Raw genomic sequence first — 21430 nt, forward strand, 5'->3', positions numbered from 1 at the left:
CCCTGCTCAGCAGGGAGTCTGCTTCTCCCTCTGACCCTCCCCCCTCTCATGGGCTCTCTCATTCTCTCAAATAAATAAATAAAATCTTAAAAAAAAAAAAAAAGAGTCATCCGCTTAACCAACTGAGCCATCCAGGGACCCCTGGAGGAATCTTTTAAAAATATAATCAGATTGCCTCATATCCCTGTTCAAAACCAGTCAGGTGGCTTCATGTTCAAAATTAAATCTGATTCTTTACACGACCTAGGGGCTCCACGTCACCTGGCCACTTTCTCTTCGGTGACATCACCTCTAATCCTGCCACACGATACCCCACACCCCTCACCACTCTCTAAACCTGTGTTGGCCAACACAGGAGCCACCAGCCACAAGTGCACTTGAAACAAGCACTTGACATTGGCTAGTCCACTCTGGGAGGTGCTGTTAGCATCAAACACACACTGGGTATATAGCATGAAAAAAAGAATGTAATAGTAGAAAGTGTTTCAGTAAGTTTTTAATAGTGATTGTATGTTGAGCTGACATTTTGAAGATAGAGTTAAAGACAATATTACTAATTTGATCCGTCTTTATTTTTTTAAAACACTCTTTTAGAAAATTAAATTCACATCTGTGGCTTATGTTATATTTCTGTTGGATGGGGCAGCTCTAAACTAGGAGTTAACAAATTATGCTTTGTGGGCCAAATCCTGCCCACTGCCTGCTTTGGGCTTTGTATGGCCCGTGGACTAAGCACAGTTTTTACATTTTTTAATGATTGAAAAAAAATCAAAAGAAAAATTCGTGACCATGAAAATTGTATAAATTCAAATTTCAGTGTCCATAACAGAGTTTTATTGGAAAAGAGCCATAATCATTTGTTTCTGGATTACCCAGGGTAGTTTTTGTCCTATAGCAGCAGAGTTGAGTCATTCCAACAGAGACAACCTGGCCCATAAAGCCAAATATATTTATTGTCTGACTATTGACAGAAAAAGCTTATCACTTCCTTCTCTAAACCCTTACCTCCTTAGTTTTACTTTTCTTCGTAGGATATATAACTATTATCTCTCCTGTGATGTAACTTCTACAAAGGTACCGGCTTTCTCGCTTTTGTTGAATTACTGCCAGCACCTAGAACACTGCCTGGCACATTATCAGGTGCTCTATAAATACTTGTTGAATCAATACATTTTAAAAACCCAGATTTCAGGGGTTGCATAGGAAGCACCTCGTTACTTAAACAACATGAATTATCACTACTACAATCTGCTGTCTCTATTTCTCAGCCAGAAAAGCTAAGGTTAAGACCCCAGGTGACCCGCACAGAAAGGCCAGAAAGGAAATGCTGTGCGGAGGCCTGCTAACTCGCTGGGCCAGAGACAGACGCCAGCACTGCTGTAACGTCAAGAGGAGCGCAAGCTTTAAAAACAAAACAGCTTATTTTATTTCCATGATTTTTAAATGCTTTTTTTTTTTTGCCCCGCTTATAGGGGAAAGGTAAAGCTGTCAAAATTATCAAAAAATTCGTATCTCCTTTTCTTCACGGGGCTGCCCATCAACGTTATTTCGTCCACTGTGTCTTCCAGGTCCTGGGAATCACTTCCAGGTGCGCCAGAAGCACTTCCGGGGTCAAAGGATTCCGCTGCCTCCAGGAGCTCCATGTCACTTCCATCCTCCTCAAAGGACTTCTGGAAGAGGTCATAGATCTTCTGCTGCTTTGGGTCCTTTATCAGAGAGAGAAAACAAAAAAGTTAGAAGGCAGGCTCCAGCACCGACTCTCCTTGGGCCACTGAGGCTGGGGAGGAGGCACGGAGGTGGGGGCTGCACATTTTACGGCATCAGGTGCCGCATGACGGCCACTGTAGACCAGGGCGCCTTACTGCCTGACACTGTTTCTTTTCTGCTGCTTGTGGAGTAAAGGAAAAGGGGAAGGGAAGTTAGAAATGGTGTGAGAGCCATAAAGAACATGCTCTCAAACTATAACTTATGTTGGAAATGTCTTCTTCCTTCTAGCTTTCCAAATTGGTATTCAAATAGCTCCTAAGCTCTCACTTCCTGCAAAGCCCTTCTCCACCGAGGGCTTAGTTAAGTTGCAATTCAACTGCCAAACCCGTGTACTCAGCCACTGCTTACACCTAATTTTCGGAGTGGTTGATACAAACATACCCATACTTGACATACGGAGAAGTAGATTCCCATACTTGTTTCTCACTATCAAATCTGCGAAGGATCAAAAGGCCCACCAGCTGCCTCTGTGCATTGATAGCCCTGGCGCAGTGTTAAAATCATGCCCAGCAGTTACAACCATAGCACACAATGGGCTCGCTAGCACCCCTTTGCTGATCTCTCCCAAGTGTGAATTCCCAACCCTGAGCGTCTTTCAATCCCGGTGTGCTTTCAACATCTCCACTGACATCTGGTTCCGTTAAACTAACGCTGTTTAAAAACCCAAGCCATCTCTCCTCTCAACCCTACATCCTCAAACCAGCAACTCTCTCCAAAAAGCCTACCAACACTCTTCCGGTCTCCCTGGCTTGCGATCACCAGGGCGTCCTGACTGCCTATCTCACACAGACTGGCAGTAAGTTTGCCTCTCTGGGCTGTTTCCCCCGCGAAGTTCCACCAGCACACTCTCACCCAGGCCACAGCACTCCATACCTGCACAGATCTGCAGTGGTGCACCTGTGCTTCCCACCACAGGCTTCTCCTGGTTTCAATCCCTGGCAGGTCTCTGCTGGGCCGATTTCTGCCCCCCGTTGTTCTTTAACAGGATTTTCTCATCATGTCCTGGGGCTCCCCCAATTGTGTCTACCTCATCAGTACTGAAGTAGCTTCCCTGGCTTTTCAGCCCCTTTATGATCAGTTCTCAACCCAGCTGGTCTCTTATTTCCTCACTGCTCCTTAACAGAAGCCCTCCGCATTGGTGATGGGAGGCCCCTGAAAACTGACCATGGGAGCAGTCATGTGGGAACTCCAGATTGCCTAATGTGTTTGCACCCGACATTCCCTGGCCTTTCAGGATCCCAGCCTTCTCAACCAGGAGTAGTGATATTAAAGGGTCAGTAAGGTCAGCCTCACGTGATCCACACATCCTCCTCTAGAAATACCCTCATCAGCCTCTGTCTGAACACCTGCAAGGTTAAGGAATGCCGCCCCAAAAGGCAGCCTGTTCCAGGTAAAATAACTGTTAACCTGCATTTGATTATGGTCGTGGCAATACTATGCTCTAACTCAGAGCATGCCTGACTAATGGAAGCAAGGTCCAAGATCTGATCAATATTTCACTTCACCTCTGGGAAAGCAGGCCGTCTTAGCGAGACGTAACTGCTTTTGCTTTAATCTCCTCTTAGAGGCAACATTTTCTTTTTCTAGTAGTTGATGAAATTTTCAGCCCCATTTTAATAAAAAAAAAGAGATAATTATTAATCAAAATAAGTATTGATAAACGGCATTTATATTATCCTATACTTTAGGCAGAAATTCTTAACTAATTCAGGGTGAGCGTAAAGGCAGTATAAATAAATGAGTTCTAAATGAACTCATTGTTGAGTTTGAGAAGGTTGAGAATCCTTTAAAATTAAGGTTCCTTCTTTTCAGAGGGCATATGATAACCAAGGCTCTGTGAAAATATTTACCATTCAACTGAATTAGAGTTCTTTGAAAAGCTTAAAAATAAGGTTGTTTCAAAATTAGCTTATTAACTGTTTACATCTATGAGGATAATTTATACTCTACATTAAAAAATATGATTTCTGGGGGTGCTGGCTCAGCTGGAGGAGCATGCAACTTTTGATGTGGGGGTCATGAGTTCAAGCCCCACATTGGGTGTACAGGTTACTTAAATAAGAACTTAAAGAAAAATAAAAATATGACTTCTGAGTCTTATTTATCTCAATAATTACATTTGGAAGGAAGCATTTAGTTGCTACCTCAATGTAAATGAAAGATCAAACCCTCAGACTTTCTAGTCTTCTTGTCACTCAAAGATTTTTGCTGACCTCACTCAGACTCTGATTCTGGGCAGTTCCATAAGGAAAAGACACTTTGGTTTCCAGATGAGCTACGGTAAAGCCACATTTCTGCATGAGGCTGGGTGAAATCCGCAGGAGTGATCCACACCTCTCTCAGGACCCAAGGGCTGAGCAACTTAATGCCTACCCCCGCCCCGGTAGCAAGGAGACATTTGCTGGTGTTACCTTGTAGAAGTAATTAGTAGCTTCTGTCATTTCTGAAAAATTGGTCTGAGAAAGTCCGGCCTCACCCAGAACTTTAATCTTCTCTTGAATTAGGGGCCTGTTAGGAAGAAATGAGCTGCGGTGAATACAAGCTGAGCAGAACCACTGAGCTGATTAAAAGGAGATCACCCTCCTTGTTTTTATGTGACTAAAGTATGCTGTTTCACTTCTTTGCAGCTCTCAAGGCGCCAACGCCCAACCTCAAATATTTGCCTCCTCTCAGCTGCAAACCAATTTAGGGTTCGAGTTAATCAGGTTCAAAATCCTTTCTACTGGAAGATATAGAGGAAATAAATGTCTCATTACGACAAAATTCTGAACCTGGTGCTGTGATGAGCTGCCCAGTGACCAAACCCACAAATCCAAAGATGCAGGAGGAGGGATAACCGACGCACATGTCAAAGGTAAGACCCCTTAATCATAAAGCTGGGAACAGAGACGAGTAGTGGAAACTGAGATAATCAAGAAACTTAGTATCAGGAAAGGGTAAATGGGATTGAGAAGGAGCATTTGGAGATTTTTTTTGTTCATGTTCACCAGACATGAACCCAGGGTTGAACATTTTACCCCAGCTCTGCTAAGGAAGCACTACATGGCCTACAGTGAACCCACTTTCTCCCACAGGTCAGCAGCAGTACTGTACGGAGGCCTTACTGTACCAATACATGCCATAAAGGGGCAGAGGGGGACATCACTGTGTCTCAGCAGTGCCCGCACAGCCGGGACAGAGTGTCTTATGAGCAAACCTACACCTACACTTCCTCACGATCAGCTCCCCCCTCCCTTGTCTCAGGCCACATCCCCTTAGTCCTCATGCACCCAGCAAGCTGTGAGTGAATGCTGTGAAGGAGGCCCAGCATGCTCATGCTGGAAGTGGGAGGGCATGACACCTGGGTCTTCTGCATAGGTCCCTGAAGACATCAGCAAGAGCAGAAGTGGTTAGGGAGCGAAGGAACTACATCACTGGCATCAACCCTCACTCAAACCCCATGGCCAGCCATACCAGAGGTAGTCGTCAGCTGTGCCTCTTGCCACGAGGTAGTGGATGCTCACGGAGCTCGACTGTCCAATTCGGTGCACCCGGTCCTCAGCCTGGAGCAGCACCTGTGAGGTCCGGGGATCAGGATGTATGCAGGCCGAGGCCTGAGGGGGGCTCCGTCCACCACAGCATGCAGCCCCCTGCCCCTGAGCCCACCACACCCTCTCTCCTCAAAGGAATTCACTCCATGACCCAAGTCTGCAGGCTCTGCAGCCTCTACCTTCAAGCGAGCTGCCATCTAACACAAGAGAGAACCAAACCAAACCAAACCAAACCAAAGTTCTGGTGGAGCTAGACTCTGCAGCCGGCCAGTTGTGGGCACAGCACTAGGTGCCAGGAGGAACAAACAGCACGCACCGACTCTGCTAGGAGGCTGTGCTAAGGGCAGACAAAGGAAGCCCGGCACGCCGCCATTCTTCTCACCGGGAGAGAAACTGTGAGCTTCTAAATAAACATATCGCCACTGAGGGAGAGGCCATATATGATCAGGGGCCGGGTGATTCTTTAATATGGTGGTAAGCCCTGTAATAAATAACAGAGCCCAAGAGCATTGTTCCTATTATCTATGCCTTCAGCCTCGAAGTCCACCCACCACGAACCAGTGCCCAATGATACATATCTACTGTCACAGCTCTCTGCTCACGAGAGGAGGCCAGTGGGGCACCCACAACGGTAGCCTGTTGTGGCCGCATCGGTAAAGAGCTCGCAGCGATGGTCAATACTAGGGGCACAGACTGGAAGGCCAGAGGCCTGGGCCACGGCTGCTGGGGCCACACACTCCCCTCCGGGGACAGCTGGGCCCTTGAGCTATCTGTGCCCCCATCTCCTCACAGAGGGAGGACTCCTGAGATTCCTCCTGGCCTTCCCACACTTCAACACTCCCTTCGGTGAGATGGAGTCGATAATCCTCCTACTTAGGAGACTGCTGAGGTCTAATAACTAGCCGACGGATGTGCGAGCCTTCACTTCTTTGAAGACTGACACGGGGGAAGTACAAACATGTTTCTTAAGGCCTAACAGAAATGGATGGAAGACAAAACGGGTGCTAGGTGGTATCTCAATGTGGTTTTAATTTGAATTTCCCTGATGGCTAATGATGATGAACATTTTTTCATGTGTCTGTGAGCCATTTGTATGTCTTCTTCAGAGAAGTGTCTGTTCATGTCTTCTGCCCATTTTTTGACTTATTTATTTTTTGGGTGTTGAGTTTGAGAGGTTCTTTATAGATCTTGGATACCAGCCACAATGAGATACCACTTTATACCAGTTAGAATGGCAAAAATTGACAGGGCAAGAAACAACAAATGTTGGAGAGGTCGTGGAGAAAGGGGAACCCTCTTGCACTGTTGGTGGGAATGCAAGTTGGTGCAGCCACTTTGGAAAACAGGGTGGAGGTTCCTCAAAAAATTAAAAATAGAGCTACCCTCCTCCCCGGCCTTGCAGGGGGCAGTGTTGTGCCATCCCTAGTGGGCACGACCAGACATGCCCTAAGATATTGATTCTTACTGTGTTTTGTAAAAATAGAGTGTAGTTTACAGAAAAAGGAAACTTTTTAAAAAAGTTATCTACGTGCAAAACTGTAGGTGATGAAAATGCTGTATTTTTTTTCATCTTTTTTTGTTAACTGATTTGCAATAAAAGTAATGCTGATGGTCATCCCGATTTTGCTAAAAAAAAAAAAAAATAGAGCTACCCTATGACGCAGCAATTGCACTCCTGGGTATTTACCCCAAAGACACAGATGTAGTGAAAAGAAGGGCCATATGCACCCCAACGTTCATAGCAACAATGTCCACAATAGCCAAACTGTGGAAAGGAGCTGAGATGCTCTTCAACAGACAAATGGATAAAGAAGATGTGGTCCATATATACAATGGAATATTACTCAGCCATCAGAAAGGATGAATACCCAACTTTTACATCAACATGGATGGGACTCGAGGCGATTATGCCAAGTGAAATAAGTCAAGCAGTGAAATAAGTCAATCAGATAAAAACATGTATCGTATGACCTCACTGGTATGAGGAATTCTTGATGTCAGGGAACAAACTGAGGGTTGCTGGAGTGGTGGGGGGGTGGGAGGGATGGGGTGGCTGGGTGATAGACATTGGGGAGGGTATGTGCTATGGTGAGCGCTGTGAATTGTGCAAGACTGTTGAATCACAGATCTGTACCTCCGAAACAAATAACGCAATATATGTTAAGAAAAAAAAAAGAAGACAGCAGGAGGGGAAGAATGAAGGGGGGGAAACTGGAGGGGGAGACGGACCATGAGAGATGATGGACTCTGAGAAACAAACTGAGGGTTCTAGAGGGGAGGGGGGTGGGGGATGGGTTAGCCTGGTGATGGGTATTAAAGAGGGCACGTTCTGCATGGAGCACTGGGTGTTATGCACAAACAATGAATCGTGGAACACCACATCAAAAACTAATGATGTATTGTATGGTGACTAACATAATAAAATAAAATTTAAAAAACAAAAACAAAAACTGGTGCTGGGGACAGCTCCCGGCAACCCTGTCTGCCCAGACTGACCCTCACTCCTGTCTCCTGTGTCCCTTACCCCTGGATTCCAGAACAGCTCGGCAAACACCACCAGGTCAGCCGAGGAGAAGGTGAGGCCCATGTTGGCAGCGGTGATGGACAGCACGGCCACGGCGTGCTTCTCGAACAGATGGAACTGCTGGCACAGGTCCTCTCGGTCGGCCGACGAGGTGGAGCCGTCAATGCGGATGTGCGGCACGTGCTGCGGGGACAAGGGGGGAGGCGAGGCGGGCTGCATGGGGGCCCGGGGCTCGGCGGCCGTGGCCCCAAGGACACAGCCATGCTGCCATGCTGGCTTAGACCCGCCAGTGCATCGAGTCTTCACTTGACACTGCTTTCGGAGCTGCCTGTCTTTTCATTTCAAACTGACATTTGTGTTGAGAGAATTGTAGGTTCCCTTTAGTTTAAGCAAATATACAGGGATTTCTTGCACATCTGGCCCACTTTCTCCCAGGGGTAATATTTTGTTATAGCATATCATCACCAGGATATTGACTTTGATGCGATGTACTCATCTTACTCAGATGTCCTGTTTTACTTAAACTCGTATGTGTGTATCCTACACAATGGTATCACTCCTGTGGCTTTTCATGTATCTGCCTTCACAGTCAAGACACGGAACAGTTATGGGGCACCTGGCTGGCTCAGTGGGTAGAACATGAGACTCCTGATCTCAGGGTTGTGAGTTCAAGCCCCATGTGGGCATAGAGCTTACTTAAAAAAAAAAAAGAAAACAAAGAAAAAAAGAGACACTGAACAGTTCTAACACCACAAGGATCCTTCTATGGCCCTTTTGCAACCACACCCACCTCCCTCCTGCTCCCTGCCCCATTCCCAGGTGCCTTTCACTGCAGGAATGTTGTATCAATGGAGTCATATGGTGGGCAACCTTTTGGGACGGGCTTTTTTTCACTCGGCATCATTCCCTGGAGATCTAACCAGGGTGCTGCATGCGGTGGTAGCTCCTTCCTTTCTTACTGCTGAGTAGTATTCTGTGGTGTGGCCGTACCACAGTGTGGCCCTTCACCTCTGGACGGATATGTGGGCCGGCTCCAGTTTGGGGCTACTACAAATCAAGCTGCCATGAACATCTGTATATAAGTTTCCATGTAAACACAAGTTTTCACTAATCTGAGATGAATGCCCAGGAGTCGGCTGCTGGGCCACATGCTCCTTGCATGTCCAGTTGAGTTTTATTTTCTTTTAGGAGGCATTTATCCATTTTTTTTTCTAATGATAAAGACAAACATTACAAAGGAAATACAATTATCAGGACTATTATCAATCTATTTTTTCTTAAAGATTTTACTTATTTGACAGAGAGAGAGAGAGAGAAAGAGAGAGCGCACAAGCAGGGGGAGTATTAGGCACAGGGAGAGGGAGAAGCAGGCTCCCTGCTCAGCAGAGACACCGCACGTGGGGCTCAATCCCAGGACCCTGGGATCATGACCTGAGCCGAAGGCAGACACTTAACCGTCTGAGCCACCAAGGCGCCCCTCATTGTTTTTATGTTTAGAAAGTCATTCCCTACCCAGTGATCAGCTATACATTCATCTATAGTTTCTTCTAATGCTTTATGGTTTTAATGAGCTTTGATTTGTCTGAAATTTAATAAACAGTGAAGCTGAGTTTCATTTAAGTATTCCACCCAATTACTTAGTCAATTACCCAAACTTTATTTGTTGAATAAATTAAGCCTAATTTTTGATGACTCCTTGATTATACATTGTCTTTCTATACTAAAGGGCCATTCAACTAAGGAGTTATTAATACCGAAGGGGGCTATCCATTCTATTCCACCCATCTGACCACCGGTTCTCCGACCGGCACGGCTGAGTTTTATAACAGATTTTAATATCTGGAGGCAGAAGCCTATCAACACTGTTCTTCTTTTTCAAAGTTGTCCTAGATATCTCTCCTGCTTATTTTTTGAGACTCCTTTAGCATAATACTATAAGGTTCCCTTAAAATAACCAATTGGAATTTTTATTTGGATTGAGTCAAGCCTATGAATTCATCTGGGAAGGACCAGTATTTTTACAGTGTTTACACTGAAGCACGGCCCAAGTCTCTCCAGTTCTTCATTGGTTTCTACAGTCTTCTTGGTGAGGTGACTGTTAGGTACTTTATACATTTTTGTTGCTCCGAAGTTGATTGTTTTTCCATTGTATTTACTAATTAGTTATAGCTGGTACATAAAAAAAACAATTTATTTTAGTATATTTATTTGGAATCTAGGTACCCTGTTAAGCTCTTATGCATTCTGATAGTTTTCCAATTAACTGTCTTGAGTTGCTTGAATATGGTGACAGCTCTGATTTTTCCTATCCAGGCATCATAGCTTTTAATTCCTTTGGCTGGCTTCCGGCATCACATCATATAGAAAATTCAAGCCCAGGTGGATTAATGAACCACCTCTAAAATTCTCAGGAAAAAAAAAATCACTGGAGAAAATCTTTATGACCTTAAGTAGGGAAAGATTTCTTAAATCATTCATAAAAATTAAAAACCATATAGGAAAAACTAATAAACTTGAAATGTATTTCAGTTATAACAACTAAAGTAAAAATTAAACATGCTGCTCAATAAAACTTCAACAAAATGAAAAGAAAAAAACGTTATGTGATAAATATCCAGAACTGATAAAAGAATATTTCCAAATCAGTAAGAGAAAGACAAACCATCTAACAGGAAAACAGGCAGAATATTTACAGAAGAGAGCCTGGGGAAATCACCAATAAATACATAAAAGGATACAACTGTTAGTGGTAGTGAGGGAAATGCAAATTAACATAAGAAAGAGCCGAAATTTCATTTCACTGGAGTGGCAAAAGTAAAAAGTCTGATAATACGAAGTGTTAGTGAGCACTCAGAACAGTAGGAATTTCCAAATGCTGTTGGTGCGATTATAAATGTGAATTACCACCTTGGGGAGAAATCTGACAATACCTAGTAGAGTTGAGGATGAGCCTATCCAATGGTTATACAAGATCATGCATGGACATGCCCACACGTACATGCACATGCATGTACACACATGTATATGAAAGTAGTCATATAATAGCAAAAACTGTAAATAAAATTCCATGTCCCTCAGCAGGAGAATGGATAAACTGTGCTACAGTCACATTTATGGTGAATGAGCTACAGCTATAATACTACATGGAAAAATTTCAAAAATAACACTGAGCGAAAAGGCAAATTTCAGGATACTCACACTATGCTGCCATTTATGTATGTTAAAAAATACATACAGAGGAGACTATATATACTTTGGAGTAAAGCATGACAACATGGAGGGAAGGATTGGGGACAGTGCTTACGTCCAGGGAGGAGGACAGAGAATGAATCAGAGGGCTGCTGAGGGGCCTAAGTATGTTATTACTTAAAATACACACTTTGAAACAAATATAGCAAAACAATTTATTAAATCTAGGTGGAGGACACACAAGTGGCTGCTTTATGTTTCTCTGTACTCCTCCCCATGTCTGAAACGTTCCAAGGGCACCTGGGTAGCTCAGCCGGTTGAGCCGCCAGTTCTTGACTCTGGCTTGGGTCATGACCTCCAGGTCATGGGATCGAGCCCCGTCTTGGGCTCCACGCTCAGATTCTCTCTCTCCCTCTGCCCCTCCCCTACTGCGCACAGTACACACACTCTCTTAAAAAAAAAGAAAAGAAAAAAAAGAAAAGAAACATTACATAAAATGTAATAAAGATGAAGGAAGTCAAAAAGCAATTTATGGTCCTAAATTTAACCAAAAATGAAAAGGGAGGTGAAAATACAATGTGTTTAGCTGCTCTAATTCTACATGCAGAAGCTGGTGAAGATTGGGCAGCATTTCCATGTGAAATGTTAGAACTTCACAAGTTTTGTTTCTTAATTTGATGTGTTTAGTTTTAATGAACGTCCTTGGAAATCTTTCTGGGTATTTTTCATTCAATGTGATAAGGGCCACAAGCTCTACTGAAGTCCGCACACTGCCATGGACGGTTAATAAAGCCACTTTGACGGTAATAAGGAAGAACAAAAGGAAGAGGGTGTTCATAGAAATACTTGTTTCCACACAAGAGAACTTCTGCTACCTCCTTCCTTGACAATCTTGTAGTTATTTACACAGAGTCATGAAAGATCCACTCTTCACAGTGGATGCTTGTTCTCAAAGCAAAGCTCCAGGGGTAGCTGCAGGCAGCAGGGAGGAAGTTAAAGGACACTGCTGGGAAGTATTTTGACCCCACTGTGGTTCTACAAGCAAGAAGGATTCTTCAGAAAGTCTTCAGCAATGTTTCTGGAAACACCAACTCACTTCTTTGGTTCGGATCTGCCCTCAACCTGCTCAGAACCACTCAGCAGCCAACACACGAAAGCAGCACCCTGTGCTGAATTTTGAAGGGAGCTTACCTTTTTCTCAAGCTCTCTTGTAATTGCACTCAGGACTACCTTATGGTGTGCGAATACTAGAAACTTCTCTCTTCCACTTTCCAGGAGGTCCAGGATATATTCACTGCATTTGACAAGGAGAGCACAATAAATTCAACATATACTTAACCAGTTGAAATTACTCCACTGCATCTTTAGCAGACACCTTTGAGGTAGCTGCCCTCCCCTGCCCTTTCCCTCCCTTTCTCTGACAGCTGACCTCTTGCCCTACCCCTCAGGCCAGGTCACCTAAGTAGAAGAAGCAAAATTGGAAGCTGTGGGGAAGCCACCTTCTGCCATGTGCAGAAAGAGTTCTTCTATGCTTGTAAGTCATCTTCCATACACAAATAAAGTATTGTTACGTTTTATGTGTCTGATAGGTTACTGAAACTTTCTTACTATCTGGGATCACAGAAGATAATTAACAGTTTTCACTTTTGCTGCTACTATCATTGTAATGTGTTTTCAATACAAACTGAAATGTCCTCTAAGATCTGAAAATGCCTACGTAGGGGATTACAGGATTCTTGACAGTAATCAAATTTCTGGAAGTGTGATATTGAAACTTAAGTAATAGTACTGAAGAGATGGTCAGGGAAAGTTCCCCAGCTCCCTCACACAGCAGGCGGCAAGCTACAGGGCCAACAGCTAAGTCAGTGGTAAGGGAATTTTTTCTAAGGCAAAGGAAGATGGAGTGAAGAACCTTGTTTGCTTGCTCTTTTCTCCCCTTGATTTACTTCTCTCCTCCATCACTGTTTTTTCTTGACTTCCTACCCCCCCTTTAGCTGTGACCCCGAAGGAAGGCAGCTACACTGGGAGCTATTGGGGGTGGGGGTGGGGGTGACCCAGTCAGCAGACTCTTATGGCTTCCCCGGGATTAATGCCCTGCAGGGGGTTCACAATCCCAGGACACGTCACTGTTCCACATGGGCAACGGGAAGGTGAGCCTCCTTGGACACAAACAGTACGTCCAGGATATATTCACTGCATTTGATGAAAAGGACTCACTCGGCCTGAGGCCATCCTTACACGCAGGTGTGTCTGGACATAGAACAGACACTGCCCTCCTTGGAGAAGGACAAATCTCAAAGGTTTCCTGTCAGGCAGGTGGTGACCTGTCCTCTAAGCATCTAAGAATTATTTTCAAGCAACACTATGGCCAACCAGGGAATGGATTTGAGTTCAATTTGTGAAGAGTTGGTACTAATAGAATCTAATTAGTTTGAAAGACATAAAATTTGCCATGATATAAGCAAGAAAGTTTATTGCTACAGCATCAAAAAGTCACAGGCCGTAAAATCAAGTTGGACAGCTCATTAACAACTACAGGTCCCAGTTTTCCTCATTCCTCTCTCCCCTCTACATCTCAGATGTGGTTTTTATTTCTATCCTTCCCAAGTCCCTAAGTTACCGGGCTGGAAATACGTGCCTACGACAGTACCTTTGGCTTTTATATCAAAAGATGCCCATTAAAATGAAAACAAACAACAGCAAAAAGGGGAAGAAAAACAATTAGCAGCGGAAATTGGGGTTTTAAGATTTATAATCTAATTTCCACTCACTAGTTGTGTGACTCTGAGGCCCAGAGACAGACATGAGATTTACTCCGTCTCTGCATTTTAAAAATGGGGCCGGTTTGACTTAACTTGACTGATCTCACAACGAGGCTGTAAGTGTGAAATGAGTTAGCAGATGTCAAAACTGGCTGGAAATTAGAAAGCACTATGTAATTTCTCACGGAATTTTGAAAAAGTATGTATAAGGCATGTTACAGATGGAATGTTTGCACCCCCTCCCCCACCCCGCCCACCAAAGCCTGTTGGCACAGTAACCCCCAAGGTGAGGTTATTGTGAGATGAGACCTTTGGGAAGGGGTAAGGTCACACAGGCAGAGCCCTCATGAATGAAATCAATGTCCTTATCAGAGACCCCCCCTTCCGTCACGGGAGGACCCAGGGGGGAAACGGCCATGTGCAAGCCGGGAAGAGGGCCCTCACCAGACACTACATCTTCTGTTGCCTCGGTCTTGGACTTCTCAGCCTCTAGAAGCATGAGAAAAAAAATTCCTGCTGTTCAAGCCGCCCAATCTACTGTATTTTTGTTACAGCAGCCTAAACACACTAAAACAAGGTAGTACCAAAGTTTATTTACAAGGTGGCAGAATGGCCAGATTTAACATTTCTCAGAGAAATGGGTGGTTCTGGGCCCAGCACTCAGTAGGCCCTGAATTTTGTAGTCACGAGCGGAGAGAGTGAGGGAGAAGGATCACAGCCTTGCCATCTGTTATTCAGCAGCCCGTGAGAAATGGGTTGGTGGGGGCAATTCTGATGAGTTTCTGAGAGAGAAGTTTCCAGGTTGTAAAACCACAGCTGGAGTTCATTAGTCTCCTAACAGTCTCATAAATGAAAAGGGCAGCGCCCCGAGGGTGAAGGAGAGCTGGCCAACATTCAGCAGTCTTTTTGGAGGGGGGGGATCTTAGATTTGAATCATGGGGTGAATGCACTCTCTTGGGGCATTGAGGGGTGCAGAGGGAGAGGCCGAGAGGCCGGGGGATCTGGAGGCTTAGTGAGAGGGCGGGGTAGGCTGCGTGTATCTCAATTTATCCACAGATCTTGGTCCCCACAGCCAAGCTGGCACCGCTCAACCCACGCTAAATTCATTTTCATTGTAATTAAATCACTTGGACCATTATCCTGCCAGAGTCTCACATGAATGTTAAACAATAAAAAATCAGGCAAATGCACGTCATGAGAATTGCCTCAAGTTTCTACCACAGTGACTATTTGAACATGAGTGGGTTTTTCCTTTCTTTAAGAAAGGCAGACAATTTTTCAAGTCAGTGAATACATTTAAGAATAGGAATTATGACTTCAGCCTTAGTATAGAAGGCAGAAGGAAAACTTAAGTGTGACAATGGCCCCTTGCCCATATCTTTTGAACAAACTTTGACAGTTGCCACCAGAGAATCCCCATAAGGCAGCCTTCTTGGTCTTCCATGAAACCCCTCACTTGCGTCTACAGGCAAATGACCACAGTTTCCCACTACGGGGAAAAGCTCACTTTAGTGTTTGGTCAACCCCGCCCTCCTTGTAAGTGGCAGCAGCTCAACTCCAGCTTGGTTAAGACAGGAGCTGTCAAGGACCCCAAACTCGACCGGCAGCGCTCCTGTGACAGGCCCGCTTATGCTCTGTGGGTGATGAGGCTACGCTGCCCTGAACTTTGTATTGAAGGCAGCTATAATTCTAGGCTCTGATCATTTCTTGCAGAGCAGTAAAACCATTCAGGGAGGTTAAGGTAATAGGTATTTCTTTTTCAAGATGAGAGAGAGAAGGGAGTGGGAGAAGTGGGAGAGAGAAGTAGACACTTGGTGGCCACTTACATGACAGATGGGATTTTAGCTTCAGCTGTTCTGTTGAAGAAGAGAAGGAGGGCTTCTTTCTGCTGCCGTTTCTGTGGAAAGAGAAGTCTAGGGTTGAAAGTCTCCCACTCTGCGAACCCTGGGATGAGCTAACATAATTATCACCGCTCTGAGCTTTACAAGTCCTAATGCCAGTTATCGGAGCTGGGAGACCCTGACTCATCCACTCAATTTAGTCAAGCCATGGGAACCGTAGAGATTCTAGTTTGTCATCGGAGATGTGCCATTACAGGTACTCTGTCATATCCCAGGAACTGTTGTGAACAGCCAGTGGTGAGACCAGGAACACGAGAGCCCTCAGGAAAGGCATCTCGGCCACGCTCCACCATCCACACAGGCTCACGTGATCAGCTGAAATGCAGCCCTTGTTAAGCTATGTGAACCACTTCCTATAGCCTGCTGACGACTTACACATGGCATTGGCCCAAGCTGCTTTTTGCCTCCCCTTTTTCTTCTGCCATGTTGTGTCCGCACCAAACTGATAAAGCTTTCTTCTGTCCAAGACTTACTGAACCAATTCCAATGGACACCAACTAGTATCTTGTAGAATCATCTCAAAACCATTATTCACGTTGTCTTCTGGCCTGGCTCCCACATAAGGTCATTGACCTCCCAGGAGAAGAAACCTGGTTTTCTTTATAGTTGGCATCTAAATAAATACTCATCAAGGATGCTAGCACAGGAGGTGCACAGACAGTTTCACAATATTATGAGAAAGCATTTATCATCACTCTGGGTTCCCCAGAGATGACAGACACCCTTACCATCACTGCTAGGGTGGCCCTCTCCTTCCACTAGCAAGCGTGGATTACAGACGCCCCTGGAGGCCTGTGAGGCCAGTGACTGACACAACATCTTCTTCATGTAACAAAGAAGTGAGGCCACAGTAATAACATCCATGGCCCTGAAGCCAGGCTGTACCTTAAACAACGGACACCATGGGTGGTGGGACAAGCTGCCTGGTCCAAACAGCTCACTGCCTCCCAACGGTGTCTTTCCTCGAGGACTTGATGAGAAAGAAGGAAGATAACCCGGAACCACAGGAAGCCCGGGGGCCACTGACGGGTTAATGGGGCCATGTCATTCCTGTGGCAGTGGTGGCCACCGTCCCTCCTGTCTTGTGACAGAGGTACAACTGAACAAACTTTCTGAGAACTCTTGTTGGAGATACGACTCTGTGACAGTGTGTCTTAAACTCTTTCTCAGCTATAGATCCAATGTAGACTCTGATGAAGCTCTGGACACACACTTTTCCCTTCTGGACAAGGAGCTCACAGACGTCCTGAGGTGCATTCATGTCCCCCAAAGGGTCCCTTGCAGCAGGCGAGGCCCTCTAACATAATGCGGTCCCTGGTAGGATACAGCAAAGGGACAGAGCCAGGCTTCCAAGTGCTGACCTCACCCGCAGTGGGCATGCCTCAAGCAGAGCACACCCCAGTGGTCCCGTCTTCACACTGACTGCCGTGCCCTTCAGAGGCCACCCCTGCTCCTGTCAGGTCCTTCCCTCTCACCCACGCTTGCTCCCTGCACACCGGCTAAGCAGAGAGGGGGAGGGCAGAACAAACAGACAGGCAAGTGGCAGAAAGCACTCTGAAAAACCTCGCCTGTCTGAGATTTACCACCAAGCACTGAGGAGGTGTGGGGAGCAAATCCCTTTATCACACTCAGTTGTGGGGTCAGCCCACAGGGCACCGGCGGGAATGACTTCCAAGTGCGCCCAGCCCCATGTTGCAGCGACTCACGCCTTCATGCCTACCTTCACCATACAGTCCACGTTCATAAATCCCTATGGAAGCTGCTTTCTTGGTGTCTGGTTACTTAGAATAGGGAACTGAAATAACCCAAATGTCAACTCACAATTCCTGGCAAAATTCTAACATGGCCACGGGAGAAAACACGTATTGTGCTTTAAAAGAACATTTAACAACACAGAGAAGTGTTCAGGATGAAGTTTTGTAACCTGTTTTCCTCCACCTGATAGATGTTTATAGGGTACCAAGTCTGCTTTTAAAAAAATATGTTACTTATTATATACATAAATTATATCTATATCTATGTATAAGTGTATGTGTAAATAATGCATATTTGAAAGCCAAATATACATAATTTTATAGAAAAACTACCCAAATCATATATGCCAAAATTATATGATAAAAAAGATGGGTGACTCTTGTTCACAGTACAGTAATAAGAAACACTCGATTGATGTTACTTTCAAGTCCTTTTCTTTATCTTTCAGATTTTATGCAATAGACAGCTATTTTAATGTAGGAGAGATCAATAGTATTATCTTAAAAAAAAAAACAAAAACCCCAAACCTCCCCAAAACTGAGTAGACACAATACTAGTGCATTAATGATCTCACTTCTTTTGCCAGCCACAGGCCAGGAAATTTTAAATAACCTACGTTCTTTGTTCTTCGATCCACTGGGGTCTTGATTTTATTTTTTCTGTTGGAATTTGAATGTATTGTCAAACGGCAGAAGGGTGAACTGATGCTGTCACCAGGAAGTCTGTGCAGACTTGCTCTATTTTTCTGTTCCTGGTCTTGCTGATCAAAAAATTACTATAGACAAAGGAGGATTAGAGTCAGCTTTTCTTAGCCTGTGAAGAGACAGCTATTATTTCAGCCGAAAATAAGAAAGAGCTTTCATTGTACATTATGTTTTATAATAGGGCCACTTCACCTTGGCTTCTGTGATTTAAAGCTTTTTTTTTAAAAAAAAATGTCTTCCTTCAGATAGGAAGGTGTGAGGGAGCAAAGAATTGCTTCTTGACAGGGCAGGAGCCCTTTGATGGAAACCCACCGGGAAACTTGGGGCTACAAAGTAACTTAAAAGTGGTAGGGGCAACTTTCTATAGATTCACAGGCCTTCCTTACTTGCCCCAAACCATAAAACCACTAAACCCCATTTTAACTTTTTCAACTCAGGATTTCACAGCCAGTCAGGGATTGCACGGGATGTCAAGGGCCAGCTGGTCCAACCCCTGGCTGACACGGGTTCCCCTTCCTGAGCTAAGGGAGGGTGTTGCCTCCGATTGGATCCACAGTTGACAGATGCACCACATCAGTGGCTTTGGAGTAAGAAAGGTTCTGGCAGTCTCAAGGGCAAAGCTCCTAAATTCATTTTCTACTTGGACGTTCCATCATAAAAATGAATTTACATTAAAGACCACAAAAGGGAACCAATTTATCAAGGATTTATCTTGTTATCAGAAAGAATCTAGTATCCGGCTTCAGCAACATCCTGCAGGTCATCTGTACCAACTCAATTTCTCTCTTTTAGGAACAAGCTCCTAATTTTCCTAAGATGCCAACAAAACAGCAAGTCCCAAGCACTGGACTGAGAAGAGCTCTAGGCTCTTTCTCTGCTGAATCCTCGAATTCCACTGCAATCAAGGTTTTTCATAATCTGCACAACAGTGTTACGACTCTGGGATGAAGAAGCAGAGAGAACAGTCACCCAACAGGAGGGGCTCAGAGCGACTGACACTGTCCTTAGGGACTTTTCCAGCACTAGGCCTACAAGGCACGTCATGGCTCCCCTTTTTAGGTTTGAAAGAAAATATCAAAATATCCCAAAGAATTCGGGGGATTTACACAGCTACTAGAAGTTATAAAAATACCAAACATTCCTGATTTCCATGGTTTAGCCTAGTAAATTTTCTTTTTTTTTTTTTTTTAAGATTCTATTTATTTATTTGACAAAGAAAGAGAGAGCACAAGCAGGGGGAGCGGAAGAGAGAGAGGGAGAAGCAGGCTCCCCGCTGAGCAGGGAACCCTATGCGGGGCTCGATCCCAGGACCCTGGGATCATGACCTGAGCCGAAGGCAGACGCTTAACCAATGAGCCACCCAGGCGCCCCTAGCGCCCATTATTGCCTGTAAACTCAGAAGTCAAACCTCCAGGTCGCATCTGAAATAATCTTTAGAAAGAGCCCCATAACCTAAGGTGAGGAACTATATTAATTGGCAAAAAATTTTAAAAATGCTTTCAAACCTTGTTGCACTAAGTTAAAAATTCCCATACTTCTTTTGAGCCATACTGCACAATTTACAGCTGCCTCTTGGCCACTCGATATGCTGTTCCTCTTCAGTTCTAATGCCCACTGCCTGCTTTTTCTGTTGTCTACATTGCTGGTCTCTGCCTGGTTTGGGAGGGGTACCAGGGACCGGTGAGGGGATTCTCTGGGGAATTCCACAAAATACCGATAGGCTTACTTCCACCACACACACAAGGAACTAAAATGTAGAATATTTATAAACATTCAGATCTTTGCACCTAAAAATACCCCACATCTGAATTTTTCCCATTAATATTGTATTTGCTATACTTGTTCATTGGTTTTCTTGATGGCAGAGGTCACTCATGGGCAACAGTTAGGAGACATAAAAGATTTAAGAGAATTATAAGAAAAAGCTTAAAACTGAGAAAAAGAATTTCCATTCAGGGGTGGCTAGGTGGCTCAGCTGGTTGAGCGGATGACCCCTGATTTCGGCTCAGGTCCTGATCTCAGAGTCGTGAGATCGAGTCCCACGTTGGGCTCTGCCCTCAGCAGAGCATCTGTTTGGGATTCTCATTCTCTGGCTCCCTCTGTCCCTCCCCACAGCCTTCGCTCTCTCTCTCTCTCTCTCTCTCTCTCTGAAAAATAAATAAATCTAAAAAAAAAAAAAAGAATTTCCATTCATTGAATTTTTATCTCTAGAAATCAGAAAAAGACCACCATCAGTGATTTTAGCAACAGAATACCTGCTTCTGCTCATGATCCATGAAATACAGTTTGAGAACCACTGGTCTGTATCTCACCGGTGTTGGGGAATTTTGCTGGAAAACCCCACAGTGAAGAGATTACACCTGCTCACTTCCTCCAGACTATCCAGATTATTATATGTAATACAGCATAAATTACATACAGCTTGACAACTTACCAGCGCATCTTTTACCCTATACTCTTGTTTCTTAAAAGTTACCCATTGGTCTTGCTCATAACATGGTAAAATAACATAAAAACCCTATGCATTCTGTCTCCTGTCATTCTTATTTATTTTGTGCTCTCCCACAAGGCTGGGATCTCATCTTGATCTAACTTTCTTTACACAGGGTAAAAACAAGCCCAGATAATGCTTTATGATAATGTCAAAAAAATGTCAATGACTGTTATTTTCTTGACGATGAAAACGGCAAGGTTTTATCCCAAAAGGACAGAAATGGAGCTGGTGTAAATTACTTTACCACACTTGGCACAGTGTGACACTAAAGACAGATATAAAAGTGTTTTGAAAAGATAAAACCACCATAGTGTTAAGACCTTAAAATATAGGGGTAACAGGCTTGGTTACAGCCTCAGCTCTGCCTTGGAGCAGCCGTAAGACTGAGTAAATCACATTCTCTGTGGGCCTTAGTTTCCCTTTCTATAAAATGGGGATGCCAACTTCTTACCAACCATAAATGACTGAATTAAGTATTAAGTGCTAAGAGGGTTTGAAGACCCTACTTTTGTTCTATATTATTTTGACTAAAAGAGGGTTAACATATATAACAAATACACCTAGAACTAACTTCTAACTGTTACTAGACTGAGTAACAGTTACTAGACTTTAAGGCATTCTCAAAATACACTAAACAGAAATTCCGATTCTGAGAGATTCTGAATGTACGTCACCATTCTGCTGTTGCCACGGCATTTATCTTTACTACCATCTGTCAACAGTGATCTACACATGTACAAAACCGCAAACTAGGAAGAGATTTTGGAAGGAGACTAGGTAGGTTGAAAGAGGACATGGGCTCAT

At 44.3% G+C, this 21430-nt stretch overlaps 1 protein-coding gene across 6 annotated transcripts in view; it reads right to left on the minus strand.

The window, feature by feature from the left end:
• Nucleotides 1-478: 478 nt before the first annotated feature.
• Nucleotides 479-21430, minus strand: part of SMARCAL1 (SNF2 related chromatin remodeling annealing helicase 1) — a 57032-nt gene continuing 36080 nt past the window's right edge. For 5 of the 6 annotated variants that reach the window (XM_025891904.2, XM_025891907.2, XM_025891898.2 and 2 more), the window contains 6 exons: nt 15599-15669; nt 12202-12304; nt 7822-8004; nt 5221-5321; nt 4179-4275; nt 479-1706 (listed from right to left, as the gene is read on the minus strand). In XM_025891904.2, coding sequence (XP_025747689.1) covers nt 1467-1706; nt 4179-4275; nt 5221-5321; nt 7822-8004; nt 12202-12304; nt 15599-15669 — 795 coding nt within the window. In that variant the 3' untranslated portion in view covers nt 479-1466. Of the gene's footprint in view, nt 1707-4178; nt 4276-5220; nt 5322-7821; nt 8005-11208; nt 11461-12201; nt 12305-15598; nt 15670-21430 lie in introns of those variants that run through there. The other variant, XM_073878906.1, reaches the window with a different exon arrangement.

Source organism: Callorhinus ursinus, unplaced genomic scaffold, assembly GCF_003265705.2.
Source record: "Callorhinus ursinus isolate GAN/ISIS: 27379988/994484 unplaced genomic scaffold, GSC_fseal_2.0 scaffold2, whole genome shotgun sequence".
NCBI classification, from domain to species: domain Eukaryota; kingdom Metazoa; phylum Chordata; class Mammalia; order Carnivora; family Otariidae; genus Callorhinus; species Callorhinus ursinus.